The sequence below is a fragment of the Rutidosis leptorrhynchoides genome, chromosome 9 (genome assembly GCF_046630445.1).
Source record: "Rutidosis leptorrhynchoides isolate AG116_Rl617_1_P2 chromosome 9, CSIRO_AGI_Rlap_v1, whole genome shotgun sequence".
NCBI lineage: Eukaryota > Viridiplantae > Streptophyta > Magnoliopsida > Asterales > Asteraceae > Rutidosis > Rutidosis leptorrhynchoides.
The window spans coordinates 356,242,081-356,258,039 of NC_092341.1; the positions used below are offsets into that span (position 1 = coordinate 356,242,081).

The following is a 15,959-nucleotide window of genomic DNA, read 5'->3' on the forward strand; positions in this document are numbered from 1 at the left end:
TGCCCTGAGCGAGTCCCAAAAAAAGCCCCTTCGTCGACAGGGACGGTCCCGAGAACATAAGCCAGATGATGGAACGGGAAGTCACAACAAATTATACACTATAAAATTGCACAACAAATATACTCTATTAAATTGCAGAACATTGTAATGTTTCTTTTAATTTAAAAGTGTACATTCAAAATATTTCTAATAAGTTTACCTAGTTCTAAGTTTTAATTTAAGTTAACAAATTAAATACAAAGGGTTTGAGATTGCATTTTTCAGAATAACCATGTTGTTAAACTGATATACTCATATACTAATAGAAGGTATTGTATATTGTATTGTAGTCTAGTATAATAAAGCTGTTATTTAATTGTAGATGGACCATCGAACTCACAACCATGCAATTTTTGCCATTCAACTGCCATAATTTTCAACTATAGTTTACTTGTATCCCACATCGGTGTAGTACCATGAATATATACTCTATAAAATCAAAGGCTACTAGCTGTATTCAATATGATAATAAATTGGATTAATTCCTTGAACCTGATTTCTCATTGCACTTCTAAAACTCTCGGGCTTAACATTTTGGTTCTATATGTGAAAAATATTGGGCCGGCATATCTGAAAATAGTGGGCCCCTACTACTGTTGGGCCCTGTGCAGATGCCCATTTTGGTTCTATATGTGAAAAATATTGGGCCGGCATATCTGAAAATAGTGGGCCCCTACTACTGTTGGGCCCTGTGCAGATGTTCCCCTTGCACCCCCATTGGGCCGGGCCTGATGGTGGCTATTTAAAATTTGACTTTCGAAACTTACTTTAAATAGAAAGTCTACAACTATAAGTAGTCTGGAAAAAAAAACCCGAGTAGTAAAATCTAAATTGAAAATATAAGCGTGCGAGTCAACTCGGTCGAGTCAACTAACTCGTTCCTCGTGGTGTAGATAGGTTTGGGTAGGTGGCTGTTTCCCCTCTTACCAACCCCCACACAACAAGGCATATACGCATACCTACCGTATACATATACATAAGTACATATACATACACACACATGTATATATAAGTCTACACAAACACACCTACCGCACCTTCAGTTCAAATCAAATGGCGTCTTCTCTTTCTACCAAATCCTTCATCGGAGCTTTATCTTCCGATGAACTTTCACGTTTAGGTTCCGTACGTAATTCCGATCTACGGCCTGCTGTTCTTCAAATCTCAACTAATCGCCGATCACGCGCTAAAACATTCGGTAACTCCCAATTTTTGTAGCCTTCTATATGTATATATTTACATTTATATATTTGATTTTGTTGCTAGTGTTCTGAATTGTGATTGATGAACTTGATTAGCACAAGACAGTTGACTTCATTTGATTGAATTATGAATATTGGACATGTTGATTGCTATTAGGTTTAATTAGCTTAGGCATGCTTGATTTTGTAGATTCAATTAGCACAGCTAGTCATTTATATGTAAACTTGCTTGCTCAATCATTACATTCTGTAAGAATATCTATATCTAGTTTGAAATGAACAGCTATTAGGTGAAGATAAGTTTTCGATTTTCTTTGAAATGATGCAAATGTGCACTTACTGTAGTTTGTTTTTGTATTGTACTTTTAATTTTAAAAAATCCGTCTAGAGGCATTACCAGCGCTGTTTTGATGCTTGAAAGTTAGCTTTTTGCTATCAAGGCTATGGATTTAGTCACCTGTGAGCAAAAGGGTTAAGTAACTAATATAAATATATGGATCCTGATAATATAAATAAGTAAGTACAATTTCTAAGTTTCACCGTAGACTGTGATGCTTGCAGACAGAAGAATCTCCCTACATTTTTATACCTAAAATTGTAAGTTGCCTTTCTACCAAAGCTGTGTGGCTCTAGTTTATATATGGAAAGGTTGCGGATGTCATTTGATCATATACATAGGCATGTATATGCATATTTTAAGTGCAAAAGGCAAAACAAAAGCAAGTGCAAACAGATGTGCGCAAATAAATAACAACCGCGTATTCTGCACTGTTGCATTGCGGAAGCCCGCATAAACTCGAGACTGCGAAGATGTCCCGCATAGTTACTGCGGTTCATTAAGGTGTGCGCAGATATTGCGTCCGCGAAGATTTCAAACCTATAAATAGGGAGCTTGGCCTCTCATTTTAGGTTGTTGATTCTGTGCGATTGCTCCAGCCTTTGTGATTCACTCGTGCCTTTACCTGAGGAGTTATCATAACTTTGGCTAAGGTAATTCCATCAAGACCCGGACATGGTGATTGATCACTCAATGTTAGTGAAAGACGATCATAAAGTCCCATAAACATTATCAACACCTTATTCCACCCCTCATTGCACTCAATCCTTGATTAGATTAAACTCTAATCTAGGATTGATCATCATTCATACAAAATTGGTTCACCTTGGTCTACCATCTTATTCTGTAAATTAAAAAGTTTGATATATTAGTTTCTAGTTACCTCTATGTTGCTGAACTTTTATACATTTATAAAGTAAAAACTGATGGCCTTGCATATAAACAGAGATTAAGGCTGCTGGAAGTTCATATGGAAACTTCTTTCGTGTTACAACGTATGGTGAATCTCATGGAGGTTTAGTTGGTTGTGTGGTTGATGGTTGCCCTCCTAGACTTCCTCTTTCAGAAGCTGATCTACAATTTGATCTTGACAGAAGGTATTATCCTACTCGTCGTTCACTGCACTTAACAATTAACTTGTTTAAATGATGATGACCAATCTTCTGTGTCACCCTTTTTTTCTCTCTTTTCGTGTTGTACAATGCACATGGATATTCATGTTTGGCTCTTTTAGTAAATGTTCTTTTTTTATAACCTTCGTTTTATAGGAGGCCAGGTCAGAGCCGGATTACTACGCCTAGAAAGGAAACTGACACAGCCACCATATCATCAGGTGTTGCAGATGGTAAGTGTGTAATAATAACCTCCTCACATGATTATTGGGTTTTGTTGTCCTATCTATATTAAAGGAATCGATGATAAGATCTTTTCGAAGACTTATGTTCGGTGCTTCAATGCAGGATTTACTACCGGAACTCCAATCATGATCAACGTACCCAATACAGACCAAAGGGGAAAAGTGAGTACTCATATGGTCTTGTATATAATTTACCCAGGGACTGTAGTAATCGGTTAACATGCTAGGATGAAAACCTGCCACAATTAATTGTTAATTTTTAACTCGTTAGAACTTAGAATACATGGGATGTAGTCATACTTCTTTCTGTAATTATTGAATAAAAGTGGACTTCTCCCATTGGCATTTGAGGGTCGCAGAATATTAATTATTGTAATTATTATCAGGATTACAGTGAAATGTCAATGGCTTATAGACCCTCTCACGCTGATGCAACTTATGACTTCAAGTATGGCACAAGATCAGTGGAGGTACACATTTTTCCAGCCACATATGAAGCTATTATTAGTAAGGCATTCCTCTTGAATACTTAAACAATCTGTCAAAACTTGTTAATGTAATGTAGGGTGGTGGTCGATCATCAGCTAGAGAGACAATTGGGCGAGTTGCCGCTGGCGCTATTGCCAAGAAGATTCTCAAGTTATATTCAGGAGTTGAGGTGTGTTTACTTGCATCTTCATATGTGAACATTATTAGTATTATTGGGGTGCCAGATGTACTTGTAGAAATGGAGATGCATCTTTCTTATATCTCAGTAGACCATTTTGTTAATTAATGGTATTTTGGGTGTACCATGACACTGATAATTATGTGACTTATAGTTTATATTAGGAAGAAAAAAAAAAGTATTGAGGTCATAGACGACAATCAACTAAAAAAAATACATATTATCTGTCTTAAAATATCTTTTCATCATAGTGAATATATCATGACATGTTAAGTTCTAATTTTAAAGAATTTAACAATAAATTAGAATGTCCATGTGCTCATTTTATCTTTAACGTTTCAACATAAAACGTACCGCCAAATAACCAAGCAAAACTCTAGTAACACCTCCGAATGATAAAAAAAAGAACTGAGCTTTCAACAAGTTTGGTGGAGTGTCTTCCTATTTAGAGCCTAGTAGAATAGTTAATTACAAGTCATATTCGGTTGTTGTTACTATATGCACAAAGAATTTCAAATTATCATAATTTATCATAGACTTATTTCTAACGAAGTTGTTATCTGTTTTACCAGATTCTTGCTTATGTCTCTCAAGCTCACAAGATTGTACTTCCAGAGGACCTAGTGGATCATGAAACATTAACCCTTGAGCAGGTAGAAAGCAACATTGCTAGGTGCCCAGATCCTGAGTATGCAGAGAAAATGATTGCTGCTATTGATGCTGTACGAGTGAAAGGTGATTCTGTTGGCGGTGTAGTTACTTGTATTGTCAGAAACCTCCCACGTGTAAGAGATACATCTGTTTTACACTATGCTTGTTTGTGTTACTGTGTGTCCGTGTTCAAACTCCCATATTTGTGATTAATATTTCAACATTAACATGTCAGGGACTTGGGTCGCCAGTTTTTGACAAACTTGAAGCTGAGTTGGCTAAGGCTGCTTTGTCATTACCTGCAACCAAGGGCTTTGAGTTTGGCAGTGGATTTGCAGGTATTGTGGCATCACTAGATATCTTTCAGTATTAGAGGTACGATGGGCAGGTCGTGTAGGTTGCATATTTGTTCAAATCGGAATTGTGTTGAAATGACCGTCTTTTGGGTCAAATCGGTATGGATTGGTTTAAGTTGTCCTTCATACGCTTTTGTGATTATTTTACAAACCATGTTCAAAAATTTAATGCATAAAATACGTGTAAAAACATCATTATTTAAAATCATTGAAATAAAACAATTTAGGAGGTTGTATGTATTCAAAGTTGACTTTGTACGATTTTCAATCATACGGCCCTCATCAACTGTTTAGCTACTCTTTTTTTACAAGTTTTTATTTTACCCATTTGAGATGATAGAAAATATAAATCACTGGGTCAACAATACCACCTCTATGCAGTATGGTTGGTCACTACCAAGTTTTATTGATACAAATTGGTAGCTGAAGGCAGTTCGTCTCTGATGTTTGTACATATGTGATTGTGTTTTTTTTTCCTGATTTCTTATGAATGTTAAAATATATAGGTACCTTTTTGACTGGTAGTGAGCATAATGATGAGTTTTTTACTAATGAAGATGGACGGGTCAGGACAAGAACGAACCGTTCGGGTGGGATACAGGTATCTTTGGCAAACTCTGGTCAGTCAGTTTACGAGGGGCACTCAGATTGCAATTAGAACATGTACGTAGTCACCTTTTTTTATGCTTATTTGCAGGGTGGCATATCCAATGGAGAGATCATAAATATGAGAATAGCATTCAAACCAACTTCGACTATCAGTGTAAGACAGATTCCTTTTTTCGATACATGTTCTAATGCCCTTTTCTTACCAGCTGCAACTTATATTACCATGTTTTGCAGCTGCAAAAGCATAAGCATCTATGAACTGTCATCAGTCATTTTTTAATATCGATGTGCAGTGTATGGAATCCCGTCAAACAGTAACAAATTATATAAAACATATAATTGAACTTGTCTATAAATGAAGTTTAACCCTTGAAAAAGAAAATTGAGATACCAAAATTCATCTAAACTTTTTCTGTATAAAGTTATATTGCTTCTACTGGTGCATACTATGTTGCAAGAGAATTTTGTTTTCAGTATTAATTTAAATTAAAACTGCTTTATTAAATCCGTAAGTATTGTAATGTATTGCAGAAGAAGCAATACACGGTGACCAGAGATAAAAAGGAAACAGAACTTCTCGCCCGTGGTAGACATGATCCCTGTGTTGTTCCAAGAGGTTTGTACCCAAATTTTAAAAATAATGAAACCAAAATTATTTATACATGTATGTATATGCGTCTGTGTGTATTTACTTTCGGTTGGATGATGGTGCAGCGGTTCCTATGGTGGAAGCATCAGTGGCGTTAGTGCTGGTTGACCAGCTACTCGCACAATACGCTCAGTGTCAGTTGTTCCCCATCAATCCTGATTTCCAGGAGCCATTGAAGCCCGTACCCAGACTCGAACACAGTGGTGTATCGCTTTAAATGCTCACAAGGCTCGACCCTGATTCCCCCATGGCCCCATGTCCTTAAGGCGAACCCAGATATTTATATTATTTTGTAAAACCTTCTCAATTGTAACTACATATGGGCCATCTTCCATTGTTAAAGTTCTGGTAATTGTTCACCTTCCCCATAGTCACCATTAAGAATCGGACTTGTATTGGCTGTAGTTTTGGTTTGTGTTATTATTTTGATTCTTCCTACAGAATAACTCTGGAATTTTTCAATAATTAAGAGTGGTTTATAACTCTATTTAAATTTTTTTTTTTTTTTTTTTTTTTTTTTTTTTTTTTGAAAGGCCGCCTCTTATTCATTCTTACAACTAAATTTTCCAATAATTTACCGTATAGCTACTTTTGATGATGAACTAAAAAAAGAGATTGTTAACTAGGGCCTTTAGTTTAAGATTATACAGTAGTTAAAGTAGTTTAAGATAGATGTAAATTATCTTGAATTAATTATGTTAATATTCATTTTCAATAATCGCATTTTCTTTTTCAAATACCCTAAGAATGTTTATTCATTAAAATCATGAATTTTAATATTAAACGTAATCTAAAAAAAAACTTTTTTCAGCGAAAAAAACCGTTATCACAAACCAAAAGAGAATCTCTAAAACTTACAAAGGAACAACGAGAAAACTAACGAGTTCGACTAGTACAAAACCTAAGAAGAGCTCACTACGACATCGATACACGATAACCAAGATGGCCGCTGAGACCGTTAAAAGGAATTATTTTAATCCCGATGGTCATCCAATGGCTTTCCGGAAGACCCAAAGAGCAAAGGAAAGCAAGGCCGGTGCAAGGAGCTGACATGGACCAATTTCCGTGTTCATCAAAGATATTTGAGCCAGTGATTTTGTTGTGCGTTTCCCGTCTTTATTTGTTTCGTTTTAGATGGTTACTAATCTTTCTTATTGTTTATTTTGGGTACCTTCTTTACGGTTTTTTGAAGACTAGTTCGTTTATCGATGTCGTAAACTTTAAAAAAAAAATAACCATGCTACAAAGACAACAATGAACCATCATTTGTGTTATTGTGTTTCACTATATATTATGTAGATACTAACAAAATGAGTGGCAAATCCTGGCAATAATATAATCATACTTATTTTGGTCACAATATCGAATATAATCACATAAAATGATGAATGTGCCAACACTTCGTTTATTTAATTATCTTAATTAACATCAATTTGCTTGAACAACTTCGATTAATTTATTCATCAAAAGTTACAGGTAAATTGATTGAAAGTAAAAGGTAGGATAAAAATAAGTGATGGTTGTGTTATATGGAACGGGAAATTGATTTGGCAAGCGGTGGAATGGGTAACTACTTATCATATTTGGAAGAACAGGAACAACAAGGTATTCAACGACAAAATATGGAACGTTCCGGTTGCTTTCAATGAAATCCAAACCAAATCGTTCGAGTGGATCGCCAATAGAGCAAAACCGAAACACAAAATTGAGTGGCTTGATTGGATAAACAACCCAAGCGTCTACCTTAATGTATAATTAGTTGTGTTATAGCTTGTATGTAATTCGTATTCGTGCTCGGGTTTGCTTCCTTCGCAAACCCTTCGAGTTGTATTCTCTGATGCTTAGCATCGAACAGTGTAAATGTCTCGTGATGTTATAATACAAATTTCTTGCTTTTCAAAAAAAAAAAATAAGTGATGGTAGTGGTTTTGGAGACACAAAGTGGATGCTATGCTATGATATATTTTATGCTATTTGTTCTAGCTCTATAATTTGAAGATTGAAGATGGAGGAATATATGATTACCACCACTGCATTTACTAACCTCTTTTGGGTGACTTTGACATCATAAACAGTACTCGTAATGGCCCTCATTAAATGTTTTTCTCTATTTTTTTACTCTCATTTTACCCTATAAAAGGACACTAATTTCCTTTTCTAGACCTACCCATTTTTCATATCACTTTGATTATTTCGTTGTTTTATACTCCGTACTTTATTGTAGGATAACTTTTACAAAGTTGATAAAAGATCATTTGATATATTTGGGTAAAAGTAACAAATCAAATAACGTGGTTGAAGAATGTTTTAAGTTTTAACGTGTTTGGAAGTATTTTAAAAATTTATACTCCGTAAGATTCTTTAATGATAATACTAGACTAAACTTAAAGTCGTATATGTATTATTGATAAGGGAAATGATATGTATACAACTTTTTTTGTTATGTACACAACCAACATGCTTTACTGTGTTGTACAACACTGTAAAGCATGTTAATTGTGTACATAATAAAAAAAGGTTGTGTATATATCATTATCCACTATTGATAAACGTCGGTACCTCACAGGTGATAGGTATGAAGCGAAGTGATTTGATGTGAACCAGTTTCGTTGGAAATCATTCTTTTAAATATTAAATATATAAAAATATATATTATCAATGGATTCGAGTCACGGATAATTTATTAGAAAATCTTGTCTCATATAATAATGAAATAATGAAGCATCTTTATACCAAACACATCCACTATGTAATAAGTTGTTATAATCATAGGAAATGCTATTAAAAAATTTTAAGATATCATTTGCATACACTTGCGCCCTCATTTTCGGTACACGTAATGAGCGTTGTTTGGCTAGATGGCGGAAAATAACGTCATCAACTAGGAATGATAATGGACAGAATTATATCATATTCACATTTATATCTACTAACCAAAATTTTATTCATATTCATATCTATTTAATTTTTAATTCATCCATATCCATATTCAATTAATTCATTAGTTTAATCAATGGGGTTAATAGATATCCATGTGATAATTCATTGTTAGAAGTTTTTTATCAGGTTAATACTACTAAAAGTCATAACTTATTATAAAAGTATATAATTACTTGAAAATAAATTGTAACGTACTAGATGTTCTAAATAATATGTTTGACTATAGTCTATCGTAACGTGTGTAGACATATAAATACACGATCCAAAGGCAACAACTAAGAATAAAAAGGAAAATATAAAGAAAAATAAAAATATTAAATATATAATGCGATAAAAAGGTGAAAGGATTATGTTTAAATCGAATGAAGTACTACTATATACTACGGAGTATGAGAGTTGCTATAGTGACATATTTTTTATTTGTATATTAGAGCACTTCGGTCATGCCCTCACTCTGTCCTCATGCCATGTGTTCGAGGGCTCCAATGGCAATCTCATACCCTCACCCCGTCTTCAAACTCTCTTTTTTGCCTCACCCTGAAACAATTCTTTATGAATCATAAATGAGGACGAGAATGGAGAGAAAATGTGTTGTTTGAAGTTGTATTATAGCTTGAATACTTGTACCTTAAATTTATTTAATTAATTTTGTGGGGTAGTGGTATGTGATGTATATGTGATGAGGAAGAGATGAGAGAAAAAGTTGATGTGACGGTATGTCCCGGGGAGGAAGTATGTTATAGTTGAGAATGATCTTACATGTTTATATATTTAAGCATTTCAAGGAAATTCTAGTTTATCCATAAATTACAACTTGACATTCATATCCGATCCAATAAATATATGTATTCAAATTCATATCCAATATTCATCTATTTTGATCCTTCGTATCCAGTGATTGAATGTTAATTGACATCTCTACCCACAACACCTCTTATGAGCTTTATTTTTCATGTTAGAAGGGGCATCCTTTATTGTGGTGGTGTCATTTATTATTTTAGGATTTTATCATTTAATATAGTCTTACTCAATTAACAATCATATTTTATTACATCAATTAAAAATTTTCACCAACCTCTTCACGAAACTCCTTTATAGCATCCCTCCAAAACATTACACTTTCACGTCATAGTTAACTCACCCCAAATTTTTCTTAAAATGTCTTCACACGATAATCACCTAGTGATCTAAGTAAATTACTCTTATTTGATGGTGTACATCACGAAGGGTTTCCAGACTGTAGATAGATAATTATGGAAGGTTCAATAAGCATATTCTATTTACTGATTCATGAATCACTTATCGTTCAGTAGTTGTTGGTACAAATAAATAAATAAAATAATAAGAATAATGTTAATGCCTACCATTATTTAACTACTGAAAACTTGACAAAGGTTTAATCAAATAGTCATGATAAGCATTATACAGTAAAAAGCCTTTCAAAAAAAAAAAAAAAAAAAAAAAAAAAAAAGCATTATACAGTAAAAAAGTTAGTTTAAGACATGAAACTGCCCATAATCATAAACATGACAAAACAAATACAACTCCAAATCTAGTAAGATCTTTGGTGTCACATTACAATGTCCCACACCAAGGCATTTTCCATTCAATTGTACCCACTAGTCTAAAATACCACAAAATTTTAACAAGTAGGCCTAGAAAACTAAAAAAATAATAATAAGAAAAAGGCTCCACTGGCCTTAAAAAAAATTGGCATTCTAGACTTCCACACACACTCACTATTTTATATTTTTTTTTTACCCCTTTGTATAAATATTTTTTTCACTCTTGAGGTAAAACACACACAAAAGCAAGATAGAGTGGACACAAAGATGGTTGGCATGCAAAACAAATCCCACCAAGGATTAAACACAATGGCCTTTTTTCTGGTTTTTACAGTTGAGTTGAGTGTCCTTTTCTGTCAATTTGCTTTCTCTTTCAAAATAAAGCTGGTTGATGTGGGAGTGAGTATGCACTAATATACTAGTACTACTTTTTTCTTTGCCTTTTTGACCACCATCCCCTGCATTCACAGTAATAAACTTACATTATTACAGTTGATAATAATAAAACATTTTGCTTACTTTCATAGGGGCATTTTAGTAATCTTCAATTTTCATTGGATAACAAGTGCTTTATAAATCAAGAGTCAAGACTATCAACTACCACTATTTCATTAACTGTTTCCACAATAAGAAAAAGTGGAATCCACAAATGCTATCATGATCTAACAATTCAGTATTAAAATGGGCAAACTTTGTAGGCTGAATTTATAAGTCAAAAGGTAGAATAAGAGAATTTAGGTCAAAAAGGAAAGTGTTGTTCTCAATTTGGCTTACAAATAAGTCTATTTCCCATTTTACCTTCATCCCCACAAAAAAGTTGACTACAAAAAGTCCATTGGAACATTTTTTTTTCCAAAATTTCCAAATAAAAAGACTAAATATATAACTATATAAGTAAATATAAATGATACAATGACATGAATCAAAGTTGACCACAAATTGCTTCTGAAACTAAAAACAAAATGCTGATGAAATGACAGAAATGTCCTTGTTCAAATCTCATTCTGTCGGTGGAGGGTGAGGGGGGGCTCCTAGTTTGTGTACTGCATTGCTGGTTTATAACATTTGATTCTTGGGACACATACAGAAAACGACATAAATGGTAGTGTTATGTGTGTTTTAATTGAACAAATGTTTTTGACAATCTTTTTTAGAGCTCTCGGTGTCGGTATGTGGATTCCGATGTCTTGGAAATGGACGCCGGAATTCGACGGTCCATCGACACCGCCTCAAAGTCGATTTCGGCGTCCATTTTCTAAAATCATGAAAAAGACATCGGTTTGAAGGGTTTTTATTTTTTCATTTATTTAACTATTCCATTTTATTATTAGTCTACATAATAATAATATTTTCTTTCACCAAAACTTTGAAAATAGACACCTAACCACTAGTCCACTTTATCAATTTCAAAGTCTTTTTTAGACTTTGAAATGATGACACCTTATGGTCTTAGGTAACAAAGCCAAAGTATATACGTAGTATATTGTATTGTATATTTCTTGAAAACTGTACTAAATAGATATATCTTAAAAAATGGAAAAGGAAAGTAGAAAAAAAAAGTTCACCTTTGTTCAGGTAGTTTTAGGAGTAGGTTGCTTGAAGGCAACAGTGGGAGCTATCCTGCAACTCCTCCTCTGATGCTCTAACACAAGTTGGCCTGCAAACCAATCAAGTTTTTCAAAATTGGTTTGCTCGCCGATCTTCTTACCTCCAAACAGCACCGACTCTACGTTTTTCTGTCTCAACATTTCATCAGCTATTCCCATTAGCAACTTTATGTTTCCGGGACTAGTATCAGAGTCCACATTTACCCCACACCGACCCATATTTGATCCGTTTGCCTAACAAAGTAACAAAGAAAGCGACAGATTAAAAATTGTCAGTTCTGACTTATTTACTTATTAATGGGTTAATTTGGTTTAATCTCAAATGGGTCAAATTTTACAATCGTTCAAAACGGGTCAAACAAGTTGAAAGTTGACCGAGTATTTTTAATGGATATAACCAATTAAATAATTTTATTCGGACAAGTTACATATTATTGTATACGGGTCAACCAAAACATACCAATACTTAATATGACCCGTTTATGACCCACTCGTTTCGCCACCTCTAGAAAAGATAATCAGTACATGACAAGACAAGAAATTTAGTCCATGCTCCAGATCTAGTAACCTCACTTAAAACACTAATGTAACACATGATGACAAATAGATTAAGGGGATGTTTACTTTCTTTCTTTAGTAAGTCATGTTTCCATTTACCTCCGTTTGGGAAGGGCTGTCTAATTCTATGTCTACTGGAAACAGACCAATTTTCAGATTAAGTGACAAAGTGACATCAATTTTACTTACTAAATTAAAATTAAGAACTGTTCGGAAACAGATCATTAAGTAGAAAGTAAACATGCCCTAAGACATTTCACTAGAAAATTCACAGAGCATGATGATACAATTTTGCAACTTGTAAACTTTTTCATAATGATACTAATTTAGTTAATTTTGGAGCATTTAAATGATACATTTCCTTACCAATCTTTATTTCTTTTTCTCTATGCATGAAGCAAGTTCAAATGTTGCATAAGTTTCATAATTAATAACCACTCGAGTATGACAATACACTATTATGTAAGATACATTATAACTACATGCATCTTTACCAGAAACAGGATATATGGGTATGGGCAAATACTAGGCCCCATAACATAACTATTAATAGCTTTTATATATGGCAAAATGTCAACACCATAAAATCACTTGGTCTAAAACAGGGAGTTGCTGCAATTGGGAAAAACAATCAAATAGTATCAAGAAAAAAGTTGTAAAAACAGCCCATTTGGTCCCCCTGTTTATTTGGTTCTTTTAGGTTTTAAAGACACATATATACATAGTTATAACTAGTGTACTCCATCTGCAGTTATAAATAGATATTACTACCTAAATGTTATGAATATATGAAGAACTAGTATTGTTTATTTTGTTTTAAAGAGCTAGAATCGTCGAACGAGAAAACAATAACGGCAACAAATTCATATTTTGTTATGAACTGCGAAATATAGTTTTCCGCATTGCGATAAAAGACTACGAAAAATGATTGTCGTATGCATATAATATCCGCATTGCCTATCTGTCGAAGAAAGCAACACATACAGAAAATGTTCTATGAATCACCACAGTTTGTTCTCTGTAATAGCTGGATGACATAGAATGATACAAAAACTGTTTTAATATATTTAATTGAAAAGCCTAAAAAACACAGGGCATGTTGTTACCTAAGTATAAAACAAAGCACAATCATTCTCTAAAGGGACCATTTCAATAACTCCCTCCCCAAGTAATTTACAACTTTTTGTAACATTTTAAAGACATACATTATCATAACAAAATCCATGTATATTGTACCCACAAACAAACAATAAATGAGCCCACCTAGTCGCATGTTAACTTTAATCATCATTAGTCAATACGAGTATAGTTAAAGGGATAATGATTCCTAAAACACATTTAGGAAACATTGAGGTACTGGCACTGTTGCCAAAGATCCCGTCTCAAGCGTTGACCGTTGCGACGCCCGTTGTGACGGTTTGGTGACTACCCCGTCGCGTCTCAAAGAAAACCATTTAATATGACAGTCAACGGTCAAAATTTGACAGTCAACGGTCAAAATTCGGGTCAAAGTTGAAAAAAAATCGGGTCAAAGTCTGTCAAAATTCGGGAAAGCCAGAAAGTCGGTAAAATTGGTCAAATTTGTGGTATTTTAGTTTAAACTTTTTGTATTAAATTAATGGTCAGAATTAAAGTTTTTGCCTTTAAATATGTATACTATACATTTATATACTTATATATTTAAAAGTCTAACTTTGGTCAACTTCCGTTTCGAACCTCTCGACCCCGTCTCACGTCTTTTGCAACCTTGGTACTGGTACATAGTTTTGAACTGATTTTATTTTCCAACAAGGTTTTACATATTTTACTCATAAGCAACTTAACTTATATTGTTTACTTGATATTTTCCATATAATGTATAATGTATATCTTTAAAAAAAATCATCAAAAGCCTACATTCTAGTATCCTCCTTTTCAACCTTTTGACCAAAAATGTTGGTTATCTATAAAGTTTATGTTTGCAATTTTAAATATGTCTGCAAAAGTAACATAAGATATAGTCTGTATGAAGTAAACAGTTATGAACAAAAAATGAACCACATTAGTTGATAACATACCTGAATACGAACATAATTACTGCTACGGTTTTGACCAAACGCCATTGAAACCGCATGGTCAACCATATCAGCAGAACTATCACCCGAAATACGAGCCATGGGTCGAGCCCAGTGTTTAGCCTTCCACCCTTTTACCTTACTATAATCATAGCTCCCTTCTAAAACCTGACCAGTACCAAGTGAAATTACCAAAATATCCTCCACCCCTCGCACAAACGGAAACTCCTGTTTATTATGTAACACATGCGTAATTGCAGCTGCTGTAGGATTACTCATAGCTAAACAACCATCAACCGCCACACAACGAGTCTTTCCGTCAACCGATTTCATCGAAACCGGTTCAAATAAATCAGGTAACGCTGACGTGGCACAACAAACCTCCCATAGACGAAAGTCAAAACTATCTGTTTCCAAAGCATCAGCTCTCGAGAATAAAAACGGAGCTGAGCTGGACAGATCGTAACACGGAATCAACACGGGCTTTAACGTGTTTCGCAACGTTAAATCGCGTCCGTTAACTGTAAATTTATCCTTAATCGTCGCTTCAAATCCAGTCGTCCGATTCACTTCGGACGTACTAGTTTTTCCTCCATTTAAAATCCTTTTAACCAAACCGGAACTTGATTTCCGTCCGTACAATTTCTTTCCTTGCTCGGCAAGAAACCGCCACGTGTCGTCCGCTTTGAAAAGCGGACGATTGTCACTGCCGCTACCAAACAACATGGCGGTGAAAACACCGCCGATTCCAGTACCGGCAGCGACATCGAAATAATCTGCAAGTCTTGCATTTTGATTTCCTGATTTAACTTTTAAAGCGCTTTCTAAATAAGAAAGCGCTTTTCCGGCTAAAATACTCTGCATTCCTCCACCATCAATGGAGAGAACACAAATCTTTCCTCTTTGATTCTTAACTGCATGAACGCCGGTATCTTCTGACGATACCGGCGTTGTTGTAACCGAAACTTCTGGAATGACCTGTTTAGGTTTCCAGAGTTTCGGATCATCGTAACCGAACAAAAACTTGCTCTCGAGAATCGAAAAAATCTCGTAGCTAAGTTTGTCGGTATCGATACTCGGTTCTTGTAACGACACTAGTGACGATTGATTAGATGCCATATAATCTTTCCTTTTTTTTTTTTTTGTGTGTATCAATAAGAAGTTGTTTTCTTTATTTAAAGAAACTACACCAATGATTATTTATGATTGATAACAACCAATATCTTCACACACAAGCTCCTTGAAATTAAAATGTTAGCTACACTAACATCTTCATAGATATATCTGCATTTAATTTCTGCACAAAATATAGCTTTTAATCACCTAAATATTGCGTGTATCAATTGCCAAATTTAATCAATTGAACAG

General features: G+C 34.2%; 2 protein-coding genes across 2 annotated transcripts; one reads left to right on the forward strand and one right to left on the reverse strand.

Moving 5' to 3' along the window:
* Positions 1 to 901: 901 nt before the first annotated feature.
* On the forward strand, positions 902 to 6,354 carry LOC139865844 (chorismate synthase 1, chloroplastic). Its single transcript, XM_071853949.1, has 12 exons — positions 902 to 1,237; positions 2,525 to 2,675; positions 2,847 to 2,923; positions 3,039 to 3,097; positions 3,322 to 3,405; positions 3,501 to 3,593; positions 4,175 to 4,387; positions 4,489 to 4,591; positions 5,116 to 5,210; positions 5,307 to 5,372; positions 5,750 to 5,834; positions 5,933 to 6,354. Exons 1-12 carry the CDS (start codon positions 1,093 to 1,095, stop codon positions 6,082 to 6,084), a joined length of 1,323 nt encoding a protein of 440 aa, XP_071710050.1. The 5' UTR covers positions 902 to 1,092; the 3' UTR covers positions 6,085 to 6,354.
* Positions 6,355 to 10,785: 4,431 nt separating this feature from the next.
* Positions 10,786 to 15,710, reverse strand: LOC139867144 (patatin-like protein 6). Its single transcript, XM_071855476.1, has 3 exons — positions 14,595 to 15,710; positions 11,938 to 12,213; positions 10,786 to 10,830 (listed from the first exon to the last, which is right to left on the reverse strand). The coding sequence occupies exons 1-2, from the start codon at positions 15,708 to 15,710 to the stop codon at positions 11,944 to 11,946; spliced, it is 1,386 nt and encodes a 461-aa protein (XP_071711577.1). The 3' UTR covers positions 10,786 to 10,830; positions 11,938 to 11,943.
* Between the last annotated feature and the right edge of the window lie 249 nt (positions 15,711 to 15,959).